At 33.5% G+C, this 26,462-nt stretch overlaps 1 protein-coding gene across 1 annotated transcript in view; it reads right to left on the bottom strand.

Moving 5' to 3' along the window:
* Positions 1–16,999: 16,999 nt before the first annotated feature.
* Positions 17,000–26,462, bottom strand: part of LOC144968936 (uncharacterized) — a 59,429-nt gene continuing 49,966 nt past the window's right edge. Inside the window, exon 2 of the mRNA XM_078907819.1 lies at positions 17,000–21,736. Coding sequence (XP_078763945.1) covers positions 19,479–21,662 — 2,184 coding nt within the window. The 5' untranslated portion in view covers positions 21,663–21,736 and the 3' untranslated portion in view covers positions 17,000–19,478. The remainder of the gene's footprint in view (positions 21,737–26,462) is intronic.

The following is a 26,462-nucleotide window of genomic DNA, read 5'->3' as shown; positions in this document are numbered from 1 at the left end:
ACCTCTGACCTTCTTTCACCATCAAGGAACTTTGACAACGTCCCTATTCCAAATATCCATGTATCTCCTTTTATCGATTTCTCAAATTGACGGATCCATAGAACACAAGCATGCTGCCCTACCTAGAAAAAAACGCGTATTTAAAATTTCGACAAAAAAAATCATCTTTAAAATACCGATCGGTTAAAATTACCCTCGTCTTGTCAAAAACTCTCAAACCTGGGACTTCAATGAGGTCCCAGGTTTGAGAGTTTTTTGACAAAATGAGGATCGTTTTGATCGATCGGTATTTGAAGGACGAATTTTCTGGACAAAATTTTAAATACGCGTTTTCCAGAGTAGACAGCATTGTGACCACAGGAAGTCTTTTTGACGAAATAAGTAAATGGGTAAAAAAAAAACATAGACTTTTATCTTGCAAGATGTCCAAAGTGACATTATTTCGCCTGCACAATTGAAAGTCAATTGAGGTGACACGGTGGCGATATTACAATTTATTGCTTTCTCTTCCAATAATCGCCGCTCTCCGATATGCATATACATTATTTCACCAGAAAGTGGGGTTGAGAAGAAGAATTTTAAATTCAATTGATTTTTTAAATATGTGTTGTTCAATATTATCACCAGTACAAAGAGCATAATATTGCGAAGCAAAGCTATTCGAATACAGTATCAAGCTCATTAAGTCTTTAGTCAAATTTACTGTTTTATCACTAGCAACCGGAACGATCAATTCCTCGATGGCTGCCGTCCATTGACTACCATTGACCACCACTGACCACGACTAACCACCACCCAATGCCCAATGTGTCAACACTATTTGACCATCTGACCACCAAAGGCGTTATATGTTTGGACTCCACCCAGCTCAGGGTCTGGTTAATTACATTAATTTTAGATGGGATGCTCGCGCCGTTTCCCTTTTATTTGGTCTCAGCACCTTAGACGTGATGTGAGCAGGGATATTAGACGCTGGTGGGGTGTGTGTGGATCACGGCGAGAAAATGCTTTTATACATTTTGGATAGAAAACTCTTACTTCATCTATCAACTGATTAAAACAACCCCCAAATTGTCCCTAAAAATATCTGAAACCACAATTTCAAAGAAGTCTTGGGTTTCATATTTTCTGACAAGTTGGGGTACATTATAATCGATGGATTTTAGAAGTAAGTGTTTCATATCAATGATGTAAAACGTTGTTTTGCGAGTGTACAACAGTAAAGGGTAGCAGTTTGTGGATGATGAAGAAGGATGAGGCTTAAATTAGGGATCTTTGATGTCTTCTAAGGTAGACTCCATGTCTAGCATAATTTAACCAAAGTCATTTACTATGTTAACCCTCTCCTTACCAACCTACAGCAAAATCGTCACATTTGTTACGACACAACATACATTCTTCTTATTCAGATTAATTTTGTACATAACAAACTTTGAAGAATGATCTTTGTTTAATTAATAAGAACATAAAGTTGTTTTGTAGAGATATTGTGCTGAGTTTTAAAAATCCATTTTTCTGCTGGGTAAGACTGCCATTTTGGGGAAATACTGAAAATGACTGGGAAGGAAAGAGTTAAAGGAGTGAAGACAATAGCTGAATTGCTCATTCATCTTCCTTTCTCTTTGTTTCAAAGTTGAGTGGCGCAGTCGGTCGAGTGTCCGGCTAACTTGCACACACCCCAAAGTCTAAATCTTGCTGCATTAAATCATTGCCCTGTATTTTCATCCTCGTCTGAGGAAACTAGATACAAAATCTAGTTGTAATTAAAAGTGCTTGGAGTAACCCATCCTGCTTAAGGAAGCAAGAACGTATGCCTGCCAAGCTGCATAAACCGAGAGCAGCCTCGACTTCAAGGTCCTCCCTGAATCTGGGGACCGATGTAAAATCCCAACGCCTAGTAAATAAGACCCCCCACCCCCTTCTTTAATATGGATTTGTTCATTGGAAATAAAGTAAAGCTAAAAAAAATGCTCGAGCTTTTATATAGCTCAATATCCACTTTTTGGGATCGTGGATAGCTCATGCGGTAGAGTCACGTTCTTCCCGGCCAGACGGAGTTGTCGTACCAGTAAGGTCGCGGGTTCAAACCCCCATCACCGCCGCGAAATTTCTATTCTCTATCGTCTTCTGGCACTTTCCTACTCATTTCATCTCTTGTTTTTTTGTTTTTTGTTTTGTTTTTTTTTTTTTTTTTTTTTTTTTTTTTTTTTTGTTTTTTTTTTTTTGTTTTTTTTTTTTTGTTTTTAAGGGTTTTCCGGCGCTTGCAACACATTAAGGTCATATCAGCGCCAACCATCTCTTGTTAATATCCACCAAACCCGCCCAAAGTCATAACAAGAGGTCCCTAGCCAACAGCAACACTTCCTGTTAGGCGATATTACAATTAGAAACAAAGCTGTTAACGGCCAAGTACTCATTTTACAACTGAGTACGGCGAGAGAATGTGAGTAAAGAGCCTTTTCCAAAAACTCAGCTAAGCGTCGCTCAGAGCTGGTCTCCAGGAATTTCCGATCCGAGGGCGAGTGTCATACCACAAGACCATAACATAGCCGTACCTAATGATGGGAATGTTTCTATTATAAAAACAACTATTATGTATTTCAAATCAAGAAAGTAAAACACATGTTTTGACATCATGATTTATTATATAAAAGTCATACTGCAATGAATCAATGTTATGATGTGAAAATGACACACTATACTTAAAGCATTTCTATACAATATTCAGCTATAACAATCATAGTCTAAGAAGGGACTCAAAGGTAGCTCATATGGAACAATTTGTACTTCTAGGACTGCACTGTGTACAGCCAGTCACGTGAAGATCTGAAAAAGTCTGTATGAAACAGTGTCAGACAAGGCAAGAAATAAAAATACAAGAAAAATAAAACATCCCAGGCCGGAAGTCTATGAAGACTGATTTTCTACGATGGTTTTTTTTTTTTTTTTCTTATATTTTTCTTTCTTGATTTATCTGGCACCTTTTCATCCACAGCTTTTTCGGACCTCTATCTTACACCAGTGCCTGCTCCCAATTTGATATTGACAGTCACGATAATATGCCTAACTTTTTTTAATCAGTTCAAAACAAAAGTTATACTTCAACTACTTATAGATTAAGATAACCCCTCCAAATTGCAACTAACGTCTCAGGTTTAAGACTATCTGACATAATAAGGTTTGATTCTAATTTACTAATAATTCGTAAAGTACTAGATATCTATCACATTACTTGATGGTTTTTGTTTTTGTTTTTGTTTTCCCCAGAGTGTGGCCGTTAACCGACTAATAATTATTTTTACATAGCAATCAATTGGCTTCAAGATCGAATCGTAACTATCATATTATTATCAAAAGTGCATAATCAGATATCAGATGATTAAGTTTTTACTTATGTTTAACTCTCTATACAATACAACAAAATATTGTAAACAAACGGTGTGAAGTAGTTACATTGAAGAAAAATGAACAATTCGAAGAGAATTCTTGAACAGAAGATGGCTACATCGGTACATGACTGAATGTTCCATTTATTTGTCATAAAAGTCAATACATAAAACCTGCATGGCAAATATAAAAGATAAAAGATTTCTGTATTGAAAATGAATTAGTCTTTAGTAACGTTGATAGATCTGGACAGATACTTTCCATAAAATGAATGCTGTTTCAAGAGGGTAAAATAAATCTTTGCAGCGACGATTTCTGGACAAAATATATATATTTTAGTTTTTAAAATAACTGGGAAACATTTTTTACAAAATTATATTATACGGGCACATATAATAATAATAATAATAATAATAATAATAATAATAATAATAATAATAATAATAATAATAATAATAATAATAGTAATAATAATAGTAATAATAATAATAATAATAATAATAATAATAATAATAATAATAATAATAATAATGATAATAATAATAATAATAATAATAATAATAATAATAATAATAATAATAATAATAATAATAATAATAATAATAATGTATATAGCGAGTACTAGAAATCCGAGTATAAAGTTTTAATGACCATTAAACAGTTCAGCAATAATCAATATAACGCGCACATATCAATAATAATTTTTGAGGTATTCCAAAAGATTTCTTTCCTTTTCCATATGAATATGACTTTCGTTAGTATTATAAAGGGCACATGCATGACATTCATAAATGGAATGAGTACTAATTAGATTCAGTAGTCTGATGTCACGCGCCCGGCAACGGCGGCCATCTTGGTTCTAAACAGAGAAAATCTTTACTTTTTATTCTTCATGCTGGCGAGAACTTTTCATTCCCTTTTCACATGCCTTGTGATCAGAATGTGTAAAAGTCAAAACATGATCAAATTGATGGGTTTTTTTTCTCCTCTGGATACGCTTTTAAGCTCGCCGGAGAAATATTTCATACGGCGTCCGCCATTGTTCCGATAGTTTAGAGCCAGTGTTACTAAGTTACCATGCGTCATTAGGAAGGAAGTGACGGTACGACTATTGAATCCTATTATCTAAAAGGGTAGATCATGTCAATTTTTATGTATACGGTACGGATTCAACTCTTAAGATTTACAATGTTTGAAGTTAACGTCACTCAACTATTCGTCGTTCTGTAAATATCTGTGGCAAACTGGCTGTCAGCCGTCAGCCGTCAGCCATAATTAATGGTGTGCGTTTAGGTAAAATACTCATAACATCCGCCAGCGGATATCACGTTCAAACACACAAAACTATGAGTAACATTAAACGTTTATAGGGTATAAATTCTATCACAAGTTATTTAATTATTTCTATAATTTACCAAAATCGGTGATTGTCACTCGTCAAAATGTTAGCATTTAATTTGGACTATTTGATATCACTCCATCAACCTATCTATCCACAAACACTCACACACACGCTTTTTCTTTGTGTCGTCCACCTTCTCTCTCTCTCTCTCTCTCTCTCTCTCTCTCTCTCTCTCTCTCTCTCTCTCTCTCTCTCTCTCTCCATTTCTGTGCTTGCACGTGTATGTGTCACCGACTTGCCCCCTCATTTTTTTATCCCCACTTCTTTTTCTCTCCTTCACCCGTCCCCTGCCACACCTACGCCCAAATACTCACATTCACACGAACACAAACACACACACACGAACACACGCACACACACACACACACACACACACACACACACACACACATCGTCCACACTTCCCTCATTAACTCGATAGCCATTTAACACATCCCGAGTCGAACGACCAGTGTGCCGTGATAATTATCGATACAATACATTATTACTTAATTATCGATACCATATATCATCATTTAATTATTGATACAATGTAATATGATTAATTCATTATCACCGAACCAGACAAACCACGGGCTTTGGCCAGAACCACACGTGCCTGGGCAATCACAATACCCCCCCCCCCCCCCTCCCCCCGCGCCTCCATTCCCAGTGTATTAAGAAACGTTCTCAATTCCGCCTCTCTCTCTCTCTCTCTCTCTCTCTCTCTCTCTCTCTCTCTCTCTCTCTCGCTCTCTCTCTCTCTATCTATCTATCTATCTATCTATCTATCTATCTATCTATCTATCTATCCCTCTCTCTCTCTCTTACACACCACACACACACACACACACATATATATATATATATATATTATATATGTTGCTGTTGACCAGGGACCCTTTGTAAAGCGCTTTGAGCACATTTAGTGGATATTGCGCTAAATAAAAAGCTCAATATATATATATATATATATATATATATATATATATATACATATATATATATATACACATATATATATATATATATATATATATATATATATATATATGTATATATATATTATACACACACACAAACATACAGATAGGTATTTTGATAAATAGATAGACAGACAGATGAGTGGGGGGAAATTGACAGCTTGATAAATAGACAAATAGAGAGATATATAGATTGATTGAAATATTGGTAAATAGATAGATAGATAGATAGATAGATAGATAGATAGATAGATAGATAGATAGATAGATATATAGATAGATAGATAGATAGATTGTAAATATGCCCTTGTTTGTTACTTGTGCTTTTGTGTCAAACGGAAAGAGAGAGAGAGAGAGAGAGAGAGAGAGAGAGAGAGAGAGAGAGAGAGAGAGAAGAGAAAACGAGTGAGACAGAGGAACAGAGCTAGAGAGAATGAGAGAGAGAGAGAGAGAGAGAGAGAGAGAGAGAGAGAGAGAGAGAGAGGATGGAAGAGAATCACATAGACTAGATACAAACACACACACACACAGAAACACACACAAACACACACACAAACACACACACACACAGACACACACACAGACAGCAATACCAGTGTTCAATAGAGGTAATACGTAGATTGACGACGAACATCACGCTATCAACTATTGGCGGCGGTGCCCCAAACTGACAAAACGGTGTTTTTTAAAATTTTGCTTGAAAATATTTACTTCAAACATTGATGGTTAAGACAACTCCAAAGTTGACATAAAAGTCTCAAACCCGAGACTTCTTTCGAGTATCAGTTTAAAGACAAGCGTGGACCATGTTAATCAATGGGCATTTAAAGTCAAAGATTTCTGGCGAAAATGAACAATGTCTGTTTTGTCAGAAAGAACTTTTTAACCCTACTGATTGACTATTTCATCTAATATTTTATCTTGTTCTAGATTTATGTCTTTCCTTTTTCACGTCTTTTTTGAGTTAATTTTTTTATTTTCCGCATCCATTTACACTCTGATTTTCACTTCCATTATCATCTTTCTTCTTTTTCTTCTTCATAAGTGTCCAGTTTCTTTATTTCGATGACAAGCAGCAATGCCATAACCTGACATAAGGCCTTTTTACATTTTGGTAGGAAAATGTAGACTTAATATATGTTATATATACACGCCATTTAACTCTTTGTTATTGTTTTTAGACTGTCATTTCCATGATTAGTTCTCACTAAATTATATTAATGGTTACACATATTATTATTACCTTATGTCCAACTAACGGATTTTGTGAGTATTTTACCTAAACAGATAGCATCAATAAAACCACTAACTAAATTACTGGTCTTCTGTTATCAATGATAAGCTCTAAATAGGATTGGTTGTGATTCATAAAAGTAATCGTACAAAAGGACTATACAAATTATTATTAAGTATTACGAAATCTGAAAAAATCCAAACGAATAAAGCGGGCTGTAATGTGATACTTTCGACGGTTCTGGAACCGAGGATGTTCGATGATGAGTATGGTGATAATGGCGATGATGATGATGATAATAATAATAATAATAATAATAATAATAATAATAATAATAATAATAATAATAATAATAGTAATAATAATAATAATATAAATAATAATAATAATAATAATAATAATAATAATAATAATAATAATAATAATAATAAGAATAAGAATAATAATAATATATAATATAATAATAAATAATAATAATAATAATAATAATAATAATAATAATAATAATAATAATAATAATAATAATAATCGTATTAGAGATGATGACAATGATAATGATAGTATACGTGCTTTTATCATCAACATCCTTCGTGGTTGTTGATATCTATTTTGTATCGATATTCAATTGTATTATTTTCTTTATGCAATCACATTGAATATTATTGGATTTATGATCACATTGAGGACATAATGATGGTAATGATGATGATGATGATGATCACAAAGACAGCGTTGATGATGATGATGATGATGATGATGATGGTGGTTATAATAATGATGATGGTGTTGATGATGATGATGATGATGATGATGATGGTGATGATGATGATGATGATGATGATGATGATGGTGGTGATGATGATGATGATGATGATGATGATGATGATGGTGATAACGACGACGATGATGACGATGATGATGATGATGATGATGATGATGATGATGATGATGATGATGATGATGATGATGGTGATAACGACGACGATGATGAATGATGATGATGATGATGATGATGATGATGATGATGATGATGATGATGATGATGATGATGGTGATAACGACGACGATGATGATGATATGATGACGACGATGATGATGATGATGATGATGATGATGATGGTGATAACGACGACGATGATGATGATGATGATGATGATGATGGTGATAACGACGACGATGATGATGATGATGATGATGATATGATGACGATGAAGATGATGATGATGATGATGATGATGATGATGATGATGATGATGATGATGATGATGAGTGATAACGAGACGATATGATGATGATGATGATATGATGATGATATGAGATGATATGATGACGAGATGATTATGATGACGACGATGATGATGACGGATTTGATAATAGAGAATATGAAACATACAATAACGTGGAAGTGATATCATATTATCCACAACCCAGCATGTCTCCAACAAAGTGCACACAACGTCTTACAAAGAATTGATGATGAATAAAGACATTCAGATACTGACGAATGGACATGAATAATGCAATCATATTAATATGTACAGGGTAATACTCATATAGAACACAATTGATTTTTTTAAAAATTCTTACACACACACACACACCCACACACACGCGCGCGTTCACACACATACACACACAGACACACACTCAATCTATTTTTATCCGATTTCGAACATGTTCATGAAGCGATTAAATACACCATAAGTGAATAACGTGGATGATATTCGTTGAAAAATTAACAGTTAGTTGATCCCTGATAACAAATCAACTCAGCTACACAGATTAAACGTATTTCGTGATGTCATCATCAATTCCGTTGTTTGTTTATTTGCTTTGTTTGTTTGTTTGTTTTTTGTTTTTTTTTTTTTGTTTTATTTGGTGAAAGGCATATTTTTTATTTGCAAAACATTAGGCTTCATTTTAAACCTTTAACAAAACACAATTTATATTAAGTAAACAGTTCAGTTTATGAGACGTTAAACGACAAGATATTCTGCAATACATTGACGAAAACCTTTTATTTTTTTTTTAATTTTGCCAAAATATTTTAACTTTAAATATAATAATAATAATAATAATAATAATAATAATAATAATAATATATAATAATAATGATAATAATAATAATGATAATATAATAATATAATAATAATATAAATAATAATAATAATAATATAATAATAATAATAATAATAATAATAATAATAATAATAATAATAATAATAATATAATAATAATGTAATTCATTCATATAGCGTTTGACCCATACAATATAGTTCTAGTCACACAATACAAATAGCATGCAATATATATCATAAAAATATACCGACGAATGAATATGATCCTCATGATTTTTTTTTAAAAAAAGCTGTTTTGAAATCTCAGGTTTAAGAATTTTTGATATGTAGGAGTTCATCTTAATTACTTAATATTCAAAGTAAAATATTTTGGCCGTAAAGATAAAAGTATTTTGTCAATTCACGACAATGTTTCCTTTAATAACTGCATACTAATGGTAACATTTCTTGGTCTGGAACCAGGAAAAAATCAGGTTATTGGATGATGATATAAACACTAACATGCGACCAAAATTTCGTTGAATCAGGACGTTTAGTATTGACAAACAAATCAGATAAATAAAGGTGGCATCCTGTGTCAATATGGCAACACATCGGTGTGGACAGGACGTCAAGAAATGAATTTAAATTTAAAAATAAAAGAAAAACAAAACTTTAGGTGTGTGTGTGGGGGGGGGGGGTGGGGGGATGTTTTTGTTTGTTTGTTTGTTTGTTTGTTGGGTTTTCTGTGTCTTTTGTTGGTTTTATTTTGTTGTGTTATGTCTATTGTTGTTGGTTTTTGTTGTGATTTTTTTTGTGGGGGTTTTTGGGGGTTCTGTAAGGGTTTTTGTTTTGGTAAGCTTATGGTGCCATGTCTATCCTCCACGATGCATCGTAATCATCATTTCTCCTTTGTTTACTTTATAGTGAATTTTAGCATCTAGTTCACAGGGACATTGTACCAGTTTGAGGTGTTCGGTCATAAAATTGGAACCTCCGTAAATTTATGCATTCCAATATAGATAGTCGTAGAAAATAAAAAAACGAGATAACAGCTTATAATGTCAATTGATCAATGAATCTTGCTTGGTTAGTCACTCTCCTTTTGAACGAGATGAAAATGAAACCAAAAAAGGTGATAGATAAAAGTTATTAGTTAAAATATAAATATAAAATGGAATAAAATATGCCGCATATTCAAAAACGTTATTTCAATTGGGAATGAGATTAGCGGAAGAGCAGCGTCCCTTGATTGGACGTCACCCATTGTCTGTGACGTCACCGGCGGAATAGTTATTAGAGAGAGAACGTCATGTTGGTTGTGCGCATGTGTCTCTCGTGTTAAAGGTTTAAAATGCGCACAACCAACATGACGTTCTCTCTCTAATAACTTTTCCGCCGGTGACGTCACAAACTATGGGTGACGTCCAATCAAGGGACGCTACTCTTCCGCTAATCTCACTCCCTATTGGCCAGTACGTGTATAACAATGCCCTTTCATTTAACTTAAAGCACAAATAAAAAGACAAACAGAACTAGTCCAAGTTTCATGTAACCATTTAACTTGATCCTGAAATGTCGATCGATTTAAATGACCCTCGTCTTGGAATACTCATAAAACCTGGGACCTCGCGAGGTCCCAGGTTTGATAGTTTTTGCCAAGATGAGGGTCAGTTAAATGGATTGATAATTGACGGACGAGTTTTCGGGCCAATTTTATAAATACACGTCTTTCCAGAGTGGGGCAGTTAACTGGTTGAAAAAACCATGACTGGATCTGTCAACGATTCAAGAATGAAAATTGGATTTTAAAATTCTTTTGAAGTCAACATTTCACAACTGTATAACAATTCTCTGATAAAAACATTCGATCCCAGTGAAATGTATCTCATCCCTTTGACAGAAGTGAAGTGAAGGTAATATTATTATCACTGTGGTCTTCGAATGTCTGCCCAAAGTTGTTCTGATGGAGTTAGGAAGTAGTGGGAGACGACACATTGTCTCTGACGCATTCAACTGATATACGTGAGTTTTTTTGTTGTTGTTTTTTTTTATTAGTTGCAATTTGAAACAGAAATAGAAAAAAAAAGTAAACTCATAATTACAAAATATTTTAAAATAAACATTCAATATATTGATTTTTTTTTTTTGATATACTGAAAATATTGTGTGACAGCTTTTTATTACGTTCAGAACATTTTATTATTTCAACAAACAACATAGATTCTTCTTTATGAAAATCAGCAAAGTTGTAAAATAAGAAGTAAACATTAATATTATTTGAAACAAAAAAAGCATTTCACGATACGGCTAAATAAATCAAAATAAAAAGAATTCATATAAGAAACATTTTGAAGGACTTTGAAGTTTTCAGAGATGTAGTGCAGTCAGTATCCACAAAACAAAAACAGTTTTATGTCAGAAACATCTTTTGATTTACGTGAGTTGACAGCAAAAAGATAATAAACGGCAATAATCAAACAATATAAATCAGAGAGTAAAACTTGAGTGTGACGTAATTTAGATGAAGAACAAAATTGTAATGCAGATAATCTTTCTATTTAGTGACGATTCAATTAATTGATGGTCCTAAGATTTGGAGCAACATATGTCGACCTATTTGGCAAAGTAGGTAATTGGGGATGGGTTGTAAGTAAAACACACGCTATGTGTAACGATTCTGTGATAAAAGCCATCGATCCCAGCATAATATATTCCATCCCTTTGATATAAGTTAAGGTAATACTATCACTATTAATCTTTAAATGTGTGTAATGAAAATAACATCCTTTTATTTAAAACTATTTCATTTGTTCTTTCCAACAGAGATAAATATTTTCTTTAGTTGGAAATAAATCCAAACATAATTTGATCAGGTATTGAGTTCATTCCAAACAATTAGTAGTAATTATATCTACAACTTCTGTGACAACAGATATCTTGTCAATTAAACGGTAATTCCCATTTAGCAGCGTTCTGATTATTGGTTTCCACTGTATAAATCAATGTTTACAACTAGGTTTAATGAAATGTATAAAGCATGGATAATCAGCCATTTAAAAAATAGTAATTCGTGAGTTGTTTCTTTCAATTGTTTGTTTAAAGTTCTTTAACTTTTTAAAAAATTCTCATTATTTTTAGTTTTTGTTATTTATGGAAAACACGAGTCAACAGTATCACGTGATAAAAAGAGAACATTTCATTCTTTTTCTTTGTGAATTCGAACGTTTCAGTGTTATTGGTTTTATTAAAAGTAGCAAAATACCACTCCCTTCGTCATCTGCCTTTAAACATTTAATGTCTTACAGAATATATGAAAATATTACATAGGAAAAACGAACAAATGGAATAAGTATTTAAAAAATGAAATTGAAAGTATTTCTGTAAAATACGTTTATCGTATCTTCTGAACATTATTAAAGATTTAGAACGCAATTCCAAAGCCAACAAAATATCATAGAATTCATTTGACTTAAAGCAATATTTGAAGATATGTATAACTTGTACCTATATATTTGATTTAATGAGAAATATAATTCAAAGCAGAAACATTATGCGGTTTTCATAGAAAAAAGGTAGTAAGACTAACCCATGTGCAATTGAGCTTTGGGAAAATTAATTGTTCGACAAAGTAGTCTCTAATCAATAGACCTTTAAGTCTGTGCTGGTTGGTCCAGTGCCATTAGTAGTAAGTCAAGGCAGAAGGAAACAGGAACGTTGTATGGTATGAAGACAAAGAATGGGTCAATCTGGCTACCAAGATATAATTAAGACTTTAAAATACACTAAAGCGTATAATATGGCTGTACATCGTTTATGTCAGGATTTTAAACCATATAAAAACTGTATCAGTTATAGTCTTGCGAGAACATGATATACTTTATTTGAAGCCCAGCAAATTTAACGGAGTACATTATTGTAATAAACAGATACACCTGGAAATATAAACATTTTTAGACAGATGTTCGGATAAAGAAAGTTGTGTTCATTCTTTACCTGATAACATGAATGTTAGAATTCAATATGTGTAATATTATATCCATTATTAAATAGAACCTTTAGGTAAAAGGAAAAGTAGTTCAAAATCATTGGTTTCCTTCTTTAAAAACAAGAGTAAATATTGGAATAATGCAAGGTGACAATTGATGAAGAGACACAATTCTAAGAGTATCAACCTCATTTAGGTATCACATGATTCTCTGTTGTTATTTATGAAATGTTGCTATTTATATGACAGGTGACGTAAAATATGATGATTATCTTTATACAATGAACATGAACAGAACTGTAAAATTCAACCAAGTCAAATAAAACAATCTTTTTTTAGAAGATTCGAAACATTATTTTTAAAACATTATAAAAGGTGTTACTTTAGTCAATGTGTAAATGTAAAAATAATCATTTAATCAATGTGATAGTCTACCTGAACCATTTCCATGCTTTGTTTATTTTTCAAATTGTTATTTTTCAACGTGATAAAAATGATTAGGCAATAAACGGATACAACAAAACATAATTTATTGATTAGATGTTCACTTTATAACTAGATAGAATATCACATGTAGTAGCTAGTTACGTTCCTTTTTCAATGCTGCTTTGAGGTTAATGTGAATTGTGTGCATGATTCCAACAGAGAGACATAGTTGTCAATGTTGCTGCTCGAAGCTCGAAGAAATAAATAATAACGTGAAGTTGAATGTAAGCTTCAATTTAATTACAAAAACAGATCAAATGAACGTTTCGGGTTTCCCCGCTTCAATTTAATTACAAAAACAGATCAAATGAACGTTTCGGGTTTCCCCGCTTCAATTTAATTACAAAAACAGATCAAATGAACGTTTCGGGTTTCCCCGCTTCAATTTAATTACAAAAACAGATCAAATGAACGTTTCGGGTTTCCCCGCTTCAATTTAATTACAAAAACAGATCAAATGAACGTTTCGGGTTTCCCCGCTTCAATTTAATTACAAAAACAGATCAAATGAACGTTTCGGGTTTCCCCGCTTCAATTTAATTACAAAAACAGATCAAATGAACGTTTCGGGTTTCCCCGCTTCAATTTAATTACAAAAACAGATCAAATGAACGTTTCGGGTTTCCCCGCTTCAATTTAATTACAAAAACAGATCAAATGAACGTTTCGGGTTTCCCCGCTTCAATTTAATTACAAAAACAGATCAAATGAACGTTTCGGGTTTCCCCGCTTCAATTTAATTACAAAAACAGATCAAATGAACGTTTCGGGTTTCCCCGCTTCAATTTAATTACAAAAACAGATCAAATGAACGTTTCGGGTTTCCCCGCTTCAATTTAATTACAAAAACAGATCAAATGAACGTTTCGGGTTTCCCCGCTTCAATTTAATTACAAAAACAGATCAAATGAACGTTTCGGGTTTCCCCGCTTCAATTTAATTACAAAAACAGATCAAATGAACGTTTCGGGTTTCCCCGCTTCAATTTAATTACAAAAACAGATCAAATGAACGTTTCGGGTTTCCCCGCTTCAATTTAATTACAAAAACAGATCAAATGAACGTTTCGGGTTTCCCCGCTTCAATTTAATTACAAAAACAGATCAAATGAACGTTTCGGGTTTCCCCGCTTCAATTTAATTACAAAAACAGATCAAATGAACGTTTCGGGTTTCCCCGCTTCAATTTAATTACAAAAACAGATCAAATGAACGTTTCGGGTTTCCCCGCTTCAATTTAATTACAAAAACAGATCAAATGAACGTTTCGGGTTTCCCCGCTTCAATTTAATTACAAAAACAGATCAAATGAACGTTTCGGGTTTCCCCGCTTCAATTTAATTACAAAAACAGATCAAATGAACGTTTCGGGTTTCCCCTTTATCAACAAAACAGGATGATTGAAACACCACATCTGTGGTCTGTGGTGTTTCAATCATCCTGTTTTGTTGATAAAGGGGAAACCCGAAACTTTCATTTGGTCTGTTTTTTTAAATTAAATTGAAGCTTACATTCAACTTCACGTTATTATTTATTACAGAGAGACATACATTATGCTTGACTTATTCAATTAAATTCAAACATGAGTTAAGATATCAATTACCTTTTTTTTTGTTTTTGATGGGTTTTTAAGACTTTATAAAAACTGAACATTTACATCACTATACGCCTTAGATCTTCTAACAGTTCCTATAAAAATTATGACACAAAAAAGGTAGACCTACAACACAACCGGTGACTCGGCAAGGATAAACAAACTGCATTTTGTTTGTTTGTGTTTTCTTTAAAATCTTTCCAGGCAAAATATAATATTAATTAGTTTAGAAATCAAATAAAAATAATAGACAAATTTGTCTCTTGGTCTTAAATCGTTCCAATATTTTTGATTGTTTTATTTTGATGTGAATATAATTCATAATAAAATTCTGATAAGATTATAAAAATAACCCAATCCATCTGATACTTACCTAAGCACAATGAAAGTATTAAGCTTGATTCTTTGACAAATAATTGAAGGGATGTTAAAAATTCTAATAAAAAGACATATTAAGGCTGTAATGTATCAATGCATTTCATTTGATTTACAACATTCAAAATGCTTGTTTTCTTTGTTGTTTTAGGATGTAATGAACATTTTCTATATGATAATGGAACCAATTACTTGAGTTAGATTATTTAATATTCAGCAAATAATAAAAATAATGTAAAGTAACACAGTAACACCATGATATATATATATATATATATATATATATATATATATATATATATATATATATATATATATATATATATTATATATTATATATAAGTAAATTAATGTTTTAACGGCGATTACTGTTAAAATGTTTACTTATAGTTGTTCTCGGACGACATAAATAATTTCTATACCTCCAATATAACTACCAACAAAAACATCATCAATTTAAATATTTTGATACTCAACAAAATTATAATAATATAAAATATTAAAAGTTGGATTTTGACAGTTTCTTGGACGTGAAAAAATCCTGTACATAACTCTGAAATCAACAAAGAAATAATTCTATCATTTAATGCACTGCATTGTTTAACATGAAATATGCCCTTTGTTTTTATTTGAAATAAGCAGGAAAATCACTCAACAAGGCATAGAAATACATAAATGGTAGTTCTACTTTTGATTTTTTTAAATAGGAATTAAAGCTTTGCCCCCAAAGAAGCGTATATGTACTAGTAATGTGATTGCATATTACAGATGATGTGATGCATTCGACGTGTACACATATGCAGGTCTGATATTCGAACCCAATTATGGTCCTGGTTTAACATTGTTGTAATATTTTACCTCATTTTTGAGATTTCCATTACAACAATGAGCCCAAAATGAAGTGGGTTATCAGACCTGCAAATATATGCACGCCGGATTCATTTAATTACGTATAGACGTCTTCAAACTCATAACCTGGGATAATGAAGCTGAGAAATGCTATTTTTATTTCTTCAATCAAAATAAGTAAACATAACGAGTTGATCATACTTTTCTTTTTGTTCAACGGGCAAGAATATAGGGAATGAGATTAGCGGAAGAGTAGCGTCCCTTGATTGGACGTCACCGGCGGAAAAGTTAATAGAGAGAGAACGTCATGTTGGTTGTGCGCATGCGTCTCTCGTCCTCGCTTCCGTTGAAAGCGACTTGAGACACTTCACCGAAAGCGAGGACGAGAGAGACGCATGCGCAAAACCAAATTGACGTTCTCTCTGTAAGGTGACGTCCAATCAAGGGACGCTACTCTTCCGCTAATCTCATTCCCTATACGGACGAATCAGTTCTTATTAAGTTGCACAAAAATTGTTATTATCGCACCTACAAGAATAGAACTAATGTTTTAGGAAAACATGTATTAAAAGAAATTAAAATAAGTATAAGGAATAAGGAAAATGTGTTTGTGAAATACGTCAAATAATTTGTTACAGCATATACAACAGTATGGTTATCATATAGTTTTTTTCTTAAACAAAATTTATGATTTTTCAAAAATTAATAGAACTCTTTGTTTAAAGAAAAAAAAGAAAAAAATATTCGAAAAAAATATATAATTCCCATTTCTTCATCCTTTAGGGAAACTATTCTTTACGGTCTATTTCAAGAAAAGACTGAAATAACACAGACGTCAGCCGCAGTGCAGCGCCGCAAAGATAGCAATCGGGACAAAGTTCATGGCTCAAAGAAAAAAAACGAAATGCCAAAACTGGGTCAAACCTGTGTCTTTCGGGTGGAAGAGCATGCCTTATCCACTCGGCCATCTCATCCCCTCATACAAAACTTAGAGAAAAAAATTCAGAATTGATATATAACTATTATTGAAATACAATAAGAAGTAAAAATGAAAATTAGTTGTACCATACATTTGACAATTGCCTAGGACGGGATAAACAAACTTCGTAAAAGGTTTAAGCCAAACTATTTGCGAAAAAAAATATGTAGAAATACACTAAAAGTAAAAATAGGACTAAATCAAATGTTTGAAGATTTTGAAAACATGCTTAATTTTCAGAAACAAAAAAATAAAAAATAAAAATATATATAATACTTCAAATGGTCAAAAAATATTCCTTGAGATGATTTCCAAAAAAATTATTGTAAAATATTTGTTAAACAATTTAATGCCACTATAATGTCTCTGATGAATGTGAAAGTGATAGATATGATTTTAAATTTGAGCTTGAAAAGAAAAGAATTCGGTACAATAAATACAGTTGTAAACAATCCTGAGTTTATTTAATTTTAGTTAATAATGTATTAAAATGCCTGGCATAATCATTAATCTGGCAAGAACGTAGGTCAATACATGAAATCAATGAAATAGAAAAATCCTCAAGTTTTAAATTTTTAAATTAATAAAGCGATTCTGAAAGAGAAACGTAATATGGCGATGATATTTCCTTGATGTTAATCTAGAAAAAAAAACTATTCAAATGTGATAAAAACACTTTCACCAAGAAATAAATTATCCATTTTCACATGTCCAAAACTCTGAGTTTAGTAAACGAGGTAAAACAAACATAGTAAAATATAATTTTTTAAAAAAATATATACGTTATTTACGAAAGAATAAATTAATATGGGGTTGTAAAGTGAGTTTGACAGAAGTTTTTGTTACGAATGTTATAAAATATTAAATTGTACATAACGTTGATCGCTGCTATAACACATTCTTTCCATTTGATACCATCAAGATTAACAAAATAGTTAAACTCTTGGATGATTTGTTTGTTTTTCATCACTATTCATCTAGTAAATTGAATTATAAACAATCATTGAAATAGGAAATTGTGAAAAAAGTATATTATCATTCATTGTATTTACTGAATGGTTGTGTCCTTAAAACAAAACAACGTGATGAGTTAGAAACAAAAATGTTTGCCTAGCGACTCACTAGAACCATTAGATTCGTACTGGTAAGTAAACAGTATCAAAAGAGTGATAAAAAAACAGAATATGGGGAGGATATAAATTACGTTTGTTTGTTGTTTGTAGGAAGGGATGTAAACTTTAGTTCGAAGCTTGCAACATATTTAAAAAACACGAGGACACATTCTCAGCAAGTATAAAATAGTTTTAAAACGCAAATGTAAACATTTTTTTATAAAACTGAATGATCTAACAAATGAATTCAATACGGGCTGGATGCATTATATACATTTCGTATGTATACGTGATAAATTTGTTCACAAGACCAATCGTTTTAACAATTAATAAATGTAATTACAAGCAACGATCTAATATTCAATTAATTACGTTCTTTTCATCTTTCAAACTTGTTGACATACATTGTCAGTTGTGTTTTCGGATCAGAACTGAACGATTGTATAAAAACATTCACCGACCCTCGTTAAGTTCTAAACAAACGGACCAATCGTATCGATGAAACTTTTGAATGTGGTGACGGTTGCCGTGATGTGTGTTATTTCGAACACATTCGGTGATGGGATCATTACATAGAGCACATTGAACATTTTATATAGACGTCTAGATCCTCTTGTATGTTTACCTTCTTGTAATCTGAATACACGTTGCAAAAATACAGATAACCATATCCTAGATACATTAATGGTGAAAACACGTTATCCAACGATTGATGATTTTTCAACATTAATCCAGACTCTTCAAGATTCCAATAATTCATAAGGATTTTTGTTTTATGCACTTTTGTAATCTCTTAACGTTTCAAGAGCTCTTTTGGCTCGAGGGTTTATAGTGCAATAAAGATGTACAAATTGACTAGTGCAAAACACAAAATATTCCTCGATTTCTGAAATAAATAGGAGTAATAAATGTGCTCTTGAATTAAACACAAAAGCGAATAGTCATTGCAATATATCATTGGCTACAACATAGCCAATAAAGGAATAACACATGTGTCACAAGGCATGAGATCAAGCGTATAGTATAAGGGATGTGTCATTATATAATCAATAAGCTAGCTGTGTAATGTCAAAAAATATATAATTATTGATACAATGATGCACATGCCCCCATCTAGGTGTGCCCTAACATGATTGGATCCATTATTATCTCCAAATGGAGATCTAGATTTACCGGAATCATCGCTGTTTTCAATTTCATTGTATCCAACTTTATGCTTGGAATCGCCTATCGTTGAAAACTGGGACACTTCCTTATTTTCAGAAGACGAAACTCTTCTGTTGTGACGCCCTTGATCTGCATGAGTCCTGTTGTTATGCAACATAGACCTGTGACTCGATGCGACTGAGTTTTTGGAAAGATCTGTTGCATCTAGCATCGTCGTTTTCTTTAAAACCGACGACTCTGTTGGTGGAAGGGTGGGGGGCACAGACATGCAACTCTTATCTTCTGTTCTAAACTTCAGAGATAGAAGTGGCTGGCGAATTTTACTCCTGGCAAAATTAAAACTTTTCTTGTCGCATTGACTAGCAACCATAACATAAGCTTCGTTTGGATAAAATCGGCTAAACACAAAACATCTCACATCAACGCCACTGTCGAGACTTTGCACAAAGATTATATTTTCCCAGTAATGACCTTCAAAAGTAGCCAAACATCGGAAATCTGTCACCATTGTGATGAGACCGCCACAGCTCGTGAAGTCCATTCTCATTTTGGTTGGGTCTTCACAATGGCGGTACATGGTTCCAGAACAAACATATCCTTCTGGTGAAGTTGCTGTAAGCGTGTAGACGGACGATATGTTACAGATGGAAGTTTCTGGATACGGAGTCTGAGCTACGATAGGTTTTCCTGACCCAATATGAGATCGGTAGAGGTCGTCTATTGGTGACGGGTCGGGTTCAAATCTCTCGGTGTCGCACATCGTTTTGGCAAAGTCCTTTTTGATTGTTGGCCAAGCGTATGACTGACTAAGACTGTACTGAAGCACAGATGGAGCAAGGCGGTGTAATTTGATGCATGTATATCTTGGTCTGCAGCCATTATCGTATAAAGACACCGTTGAAAAAGTCTTAGACTTTCTTGGAGGACTATCCGGGAAGTTTACACACTTGAAATTTCCAACTCCTTGGATCGAAATTTGAGACTGATCTATCGTGATGTGCCGGAAATCGTAAGATTCCTTCAAAAACCACGGGCCTTTAAATCGTCGTGGGAAATGGCAATATGACAAGTCATCTGTTGCACCACACGCGTTGCATGAACGCATGCATTCTTGTTTTACGTACAGATTACATCGTACCGATTTGCATTCTGGGTATTCATCCTCACATAAAGTGGGAAATAATCTCTGCTCAAGTTCTAATGTTAAATATTTGATATGCTGTCCCTTTTTATGAGAAAACCCACTTGGTGTTTTGCCGGAGATACATGTTAAATCACTGTAAAGGTAAGCAAATATTCGTTTAGATGATTTTCTCTCTTCTTCTACTGGCATTACCAGACACCTTAAATCCGTATCTTCATTTCTACGAAGGATGACATAATAATTCTTATCATCTCTCCACCCAGCTACACTTGTCGTTTTCTGATGGACAAACATTTTAACATCGGGTAGACACGTATCCGTAATAAAATCAAAGACAACACCCTCACCTCCAACACATTCCGCCTCCATTCTCATCGGCCTGTGCATAAAATTACAACCATTCTCACCAACCTCGCTATCAGTTATTTTCATGTTGAATCCGCCACTGAATGGACAAGGTGTGTAGTCGTTTTCTAACGATTCGTATTTCACCAAAGGCCAGGGGTCAAGCTGGAGAAGAGCTTCGTCACATATTGTCGGATCAAAGTGTTTTGATTCGTGGGACCAAGAAAGCTGAAGGATAGATTTACTGCGAGTATGAAAACGCAAACATTTATAGTAACTATTTGCGTGGTAATCTTGTCGCTTGACCAAGTAATATCTGCCCTTGTGTAACATGACACAACTCCATCTTACGCGATGCCTGTCGCTGCCCGGGTAGTGGATCTCTATCACCGTGCGCCGGATGTAATATTCAAGGTCACGTGACCCGTCGGCCATCACGTGACTGTACCACGGTGGGTCATTCTTATGCATGATGGTCGGCTCTGGAAAATGACAGGTAGCAGAAGTCTGATCAAGGAGGGTTGACAACAAAAATGTTGTCAAAATTAGCAGGATACACCAGAAACTGGATAGTGACATCATAATCTATATGGCTTATCCTGTATTTGTTCAATTCATACTGATGATAACATCCGAGTTAGTGTAGCTTGTCCAATCTGAAAAAAAAAATGAAAAAAAAAATTTAGTTCGTTAATTAGCTTTTTCCCCTCCGTCTACTCCTCCTACTCTCTCGTCAATTTCTTCATACTCTCTCACCGCCAGTTGAAATGACCCTCAAGCGAAATGAACTAAAGTATCGGCAAAAAATCTAAATTGGTGTAAACTGAATCGATTCATTGCTGAGTCTTGAATATCCTGGGGCGGATGTGTTTTTTTTTTTAACTGTTGGCATTCCAGCCATTATCCATTAATCAAACCCTGTGGGTATTTGGTCGAATTGATTAAGAGTTTGGTTAACAATCTCATTTGTTATACAGTAAACACGAGAAAATTCATGTCCGTTTCCTAGATTAGCTTCATATGACACTATAATCCTCATTGTGAGGGACTTTTTTTCCATTTTGCTTTAGACATAAATATCTATTTAACCTTAGGAATCGTATTGTTATGGTCAAGAACCAAGTTCGTTTTTAATTTTTTTCTGGGTATGTTTATTTATTTATTTTTTTGTTGGGTTTTTTTTTGGGGGGGGGGGGGAGTTGTTTCTTTGTTTGTTTTTTGTTGTTTTTTTGTTTTTTTGTTTTTTGTTTTTTAATTATTTTATATCTTATGTGTTTCTATTCATAATTAACTATTTCTATAATTCATCTATTTATGGTGGAGCCAGAAGGCCGAATTGATAAGGCATTGCATTATAAACATGGCAACCGGTGTTCGAGTCCAACATTCGCGGCATTTTTTTATTCACTTATCCTTCATTCTGTCATTCGTCAATACTAGTAATTCTTTGGACCTCGTACTTATGATAAAAGGAAAATATACATCCATTATAAATCACGCCCGAGATATGAATGTTAAAAGTAGAGTGACTATGCAAGAACGGTGCTTTATAAAGGAAGACGTTTTTATTAGAACTTCTAGAACAAAAATCCATTAAAACCCATTTTCTCAAGTAAGTAACACGTGATCTTTGACTCAAACCATTTGCTCTGACTTATGGATGACAATTTGAAAATATTTGATTTATTATTTTTTTTCCATTACCATTTCGTTGTCAAGCGTGTGTGTTGAGGTATCTGCCTCAGGACTGGAACTTATTTATAAATTAGCAGAAGATGGTGAGTCTAAAATCAAATGGTTTTATTATCGGTGGGTTTTTACCAAAACAAAATTAGTTGTAATCCAGGAAGTGTTGGGAATACGCTTCAACAGTCGTGGCGTCACTTCCCTCCTAATGACGCATAGTAACTTAGCCAACCCTGGCTCTAAACTATCAGAACAATGGCGGACGCCCGTATAAAATATTTCTCCGGCGAGCATAAAAGCGTATCCAGAGGAAAAAAAACATAAATTTGATCATGTTTTGACTTTTACACATTCTGATCACAAGACATATGAAAAGTTCTAGCCAGCTTGAAGAATAAAAAAGTAATGATTTTCTTTGTTTAGAACCAAGATGGCCGCCGTTGCCGGGCGGCGTGACATCAGACTATTGAATCCAATTACCTCGATACAATATTACATCGATCTCTTGTATTTACCTCCAATATCAATTACGGTATATCGAATTAAATATTCTAATATAAAAGAAACTTCTGGGTATAAGCTAATAAAGACCCTGGTTTACAACAGAAGTAAATTCATGGGGTGTTTATCGATATGCCATGTCATGTTTCAATCGAATTGGGGGATTTTAAAAATAGTTTCTTTTATTTATTTTTGTTGTTGTTGTTGTTAAAAATAGGTACTGTAGTCCTTTCCCAACAGTAGATATATTATTATAATAGGGAACTCCACTAATGATTCGATATTTGAATAATGCATTGTTCATAATATTTAGATGTGTTTGTGTTTGTGCGTGAGTGTGGGAACGTGTTTGTGAGTGTGCTTTTAAAGAATTCGCAGGTTTAGGAAGTTTTGAGAGATATCGGTTCATCATGATTCAAAATAACAAAAAAGTGTTTTATCAGTGTGTGGAATTTTTGTTTTACGGATATAAGTTAGAAAAAAAAAACAAATTGAGCTTTATATAGCGCAATATCCACTAAATGTTCTCAAAGCGCTTTACAAGGGGTCCCTGGTCAACAGCAACATTTAACATGTAGGACGGAACATAACTCCTGTTAGGCGATATTACAATTTTTTTTAGGACAAAGACAGCGCTGTTAACGGCCAGGTACTCAATTTACACCTAAGTACGGTGAAAGAAAGTGAATAAAGAGCCTTTTCCAATGACTCAACTATGCGCCGAGCGCGAGGCTCGAACCCAGGGCCTTCCGATCCGAAAGCGAGTGTCATACCACTAGACCACATAAACGCACAGAAAACCGTTAAGCTACCAAAATCATTATGGAAAAAATATTTCTAAGATTTAAATCCCTTGTGATTGAAACGTCCTAAATCAATTCCCTTGTCCAGTGAGTCGCAGACTGGACTCACAATAGAATAATAAATTCACTCAACACAAAATATGAATAAAAATGAACGCTGCTTGATAAAGCAATAGTATTTCATTATCTTCCCTCTCATAACAATCGTCAAATCCACATAACCCATTTCCACTAGATAGTAATAACTAACACGTGATGTCTGAATAAAAATCACGTGATCCAGATTTTTATGTCCCTTGAAAAGTGGAAAATTGACAATTTAAACACCATTGTTTTCCTAATTTGTCTCCATTATCGTCTCGTTGTAAATCCCGCATTACGCGCGTATCCACTTCAGTCAGAGATTTGGGAATTTTCTTACAAAACACCACAACGAGGTTAGTCCGGAATCAAAATGGTTTTAAGGTCGGCCGCCATTGTCGACGATGGAATAATTGATGTCGGGCGGAAGATAAGGGAGGTAATTGGTGCTTTCAACTTCTTTCCTTGATTGCTTCCCTTTTTAAAACAGGATGGCGACGACGGAGAGAAAGAGTCCCTTGGGAAGGTGGGTTGATTTAGCTGCTGGTGTGGAGATATTGTCAACATTAAATCTTCTCATATTCCTCTTACGACTTATATTCAAAGTATGCCATTGGACTTGGAAGTGCTCCTGATTTATCTATCCATTTATATATCTATCTATAGTATATCCATTTTATATATATATATATATATATATATATATATATATATATATATATATATGTATATATATATATATATATATATATATATATATATAATATATAATATATATATATATATATATATATATATGATAAACCATAAATAGATAGATAGATAGATAGATAGATAAATGGATAGATAAATCAGTACCACTTCAATGGCACATATATATGATGTGTGTGAGTTCTTAACTGTGTACACGATGTCCATTTATTTGTTTTGACCATGTAGCCTATTTGTTTCGAGACGATGCCCCTATGATGTTGTAACTGGTGTTGATGTCTTTCAATTTCCAAATATGTTCACTTAGTGATGTGGATGTTATTTGTTTTGTTGTTGCTATTTTGTCTGTTTTGTTTGGGGTTTTTTTTTTTGGGGGGGGGGGGGGGGGTTGTTGGAGTTTTTTGGATTTTTTTGGGTATATTTATTTTTTTTTAATTTATTTTATTTTTTTTTTTTCGTTTTAAAAAAAAAATCAATACTTAGTCGTATTTCAAGGTATATGTGTAAAACAGGCGTTGTCTTAGAGATTACATCGATTTTTTAAAAGTTCCTATATTGGAAGGTGTATTTACAAAAGAGATCCTATGAATTAAGATCGGAAGTATTTATCACTTTTGTCTCCCTTTGAAAAGTATTTAGATCAATAAAGCTGAATTTTTCATATTCCCTCCTCTCTTTTAAAAAACAAAATCTTACATTATGTTACGATTGTTGTGTTATGAGTAATTATATTTTACTTTTAAACATATTTTATGTAATAATATGTATTATCTAATATTGTAACATTATCTTATTACAGTTTTAAGACAATGTAGTACATGCATTTTTAATAATACGAATTGCAAATGCACACACGTACACACAAACACACACACACACACACACACACACACATACACCCACGTAAACACGTCTTCCCCATTTTCTCTATCTGTGTGTGTATCTGTATCTCTCTCTCTCTCTTTGTGTCTGTATCCCACTCTCTCTCTCTCTCTGACTCTCTCTCTCTCTTTTTCTTTATTTCTTTATTTCTCTTTTCCTATCTCTCTCTCTCTCTCCCCTCTCCCTCTCTTCTCATTCTCTCTCTCCCTCTCTCTCTCTCTCCCCCCCCCTCTCTCTCTCTCTCTCTCTCTCTCTCTCTCTCTCTCTCTCTCTCTCATTCTCTACCTGTCAGTAGTCGCCGGAAACGTAGCTATTGATTTTCTCATTAAGTAGAGCATCACAACAGCGATCCCATGCGATGACCTCCGTAAAATCCATTAGATTTGCATATCATTTCCGTATACTTGTCTATATCCCCCTTATAAACACTAGACACACTAGAGCTTTTATATAGCGCAATATCCACTAAATGTGCTCAAAGCGCTTTACAAAGGACCAGCAGCAACACGTAATATGTAAAACGAGACATAACGCTTGTTAGGCGATATTACAATTTATTTCCAACAGAGACAACGCAGTTGACGGCCAGGTACTCATTTTACATCAGAGAATGTGAGTAAAGAGTCTTTTCCAAGGACTCAACTATGTGCAGAGCGAGGTTCCAACCCAGGTCCTCCCGGTCTGAAAGCGAGTGTCATACCACTAGACCGCATAGCCG

Source organism: Berghia stephanieae, chromosome 3 (genome assembly GCF_034508935.2).
Source record: "Berghia stephanieae isolate SIO BIC M18660-M18661 chromosome 3, UCSD_Bste_1.3, whole genome shotgun sequence".
NCBI classification, from domain to species: domain Eukaryota; kingdom Metazoa; phylum Mollusca; class Gastropoda; order Nudibranchia; family Aeolidiidae; genus Berghia; species Berghia stephanieae.
The sequence above is the reverse complement of the archived record's forward strand: the minus strand, read 5'-3'. Positions and strand labels throughout refer to the sequence as shown.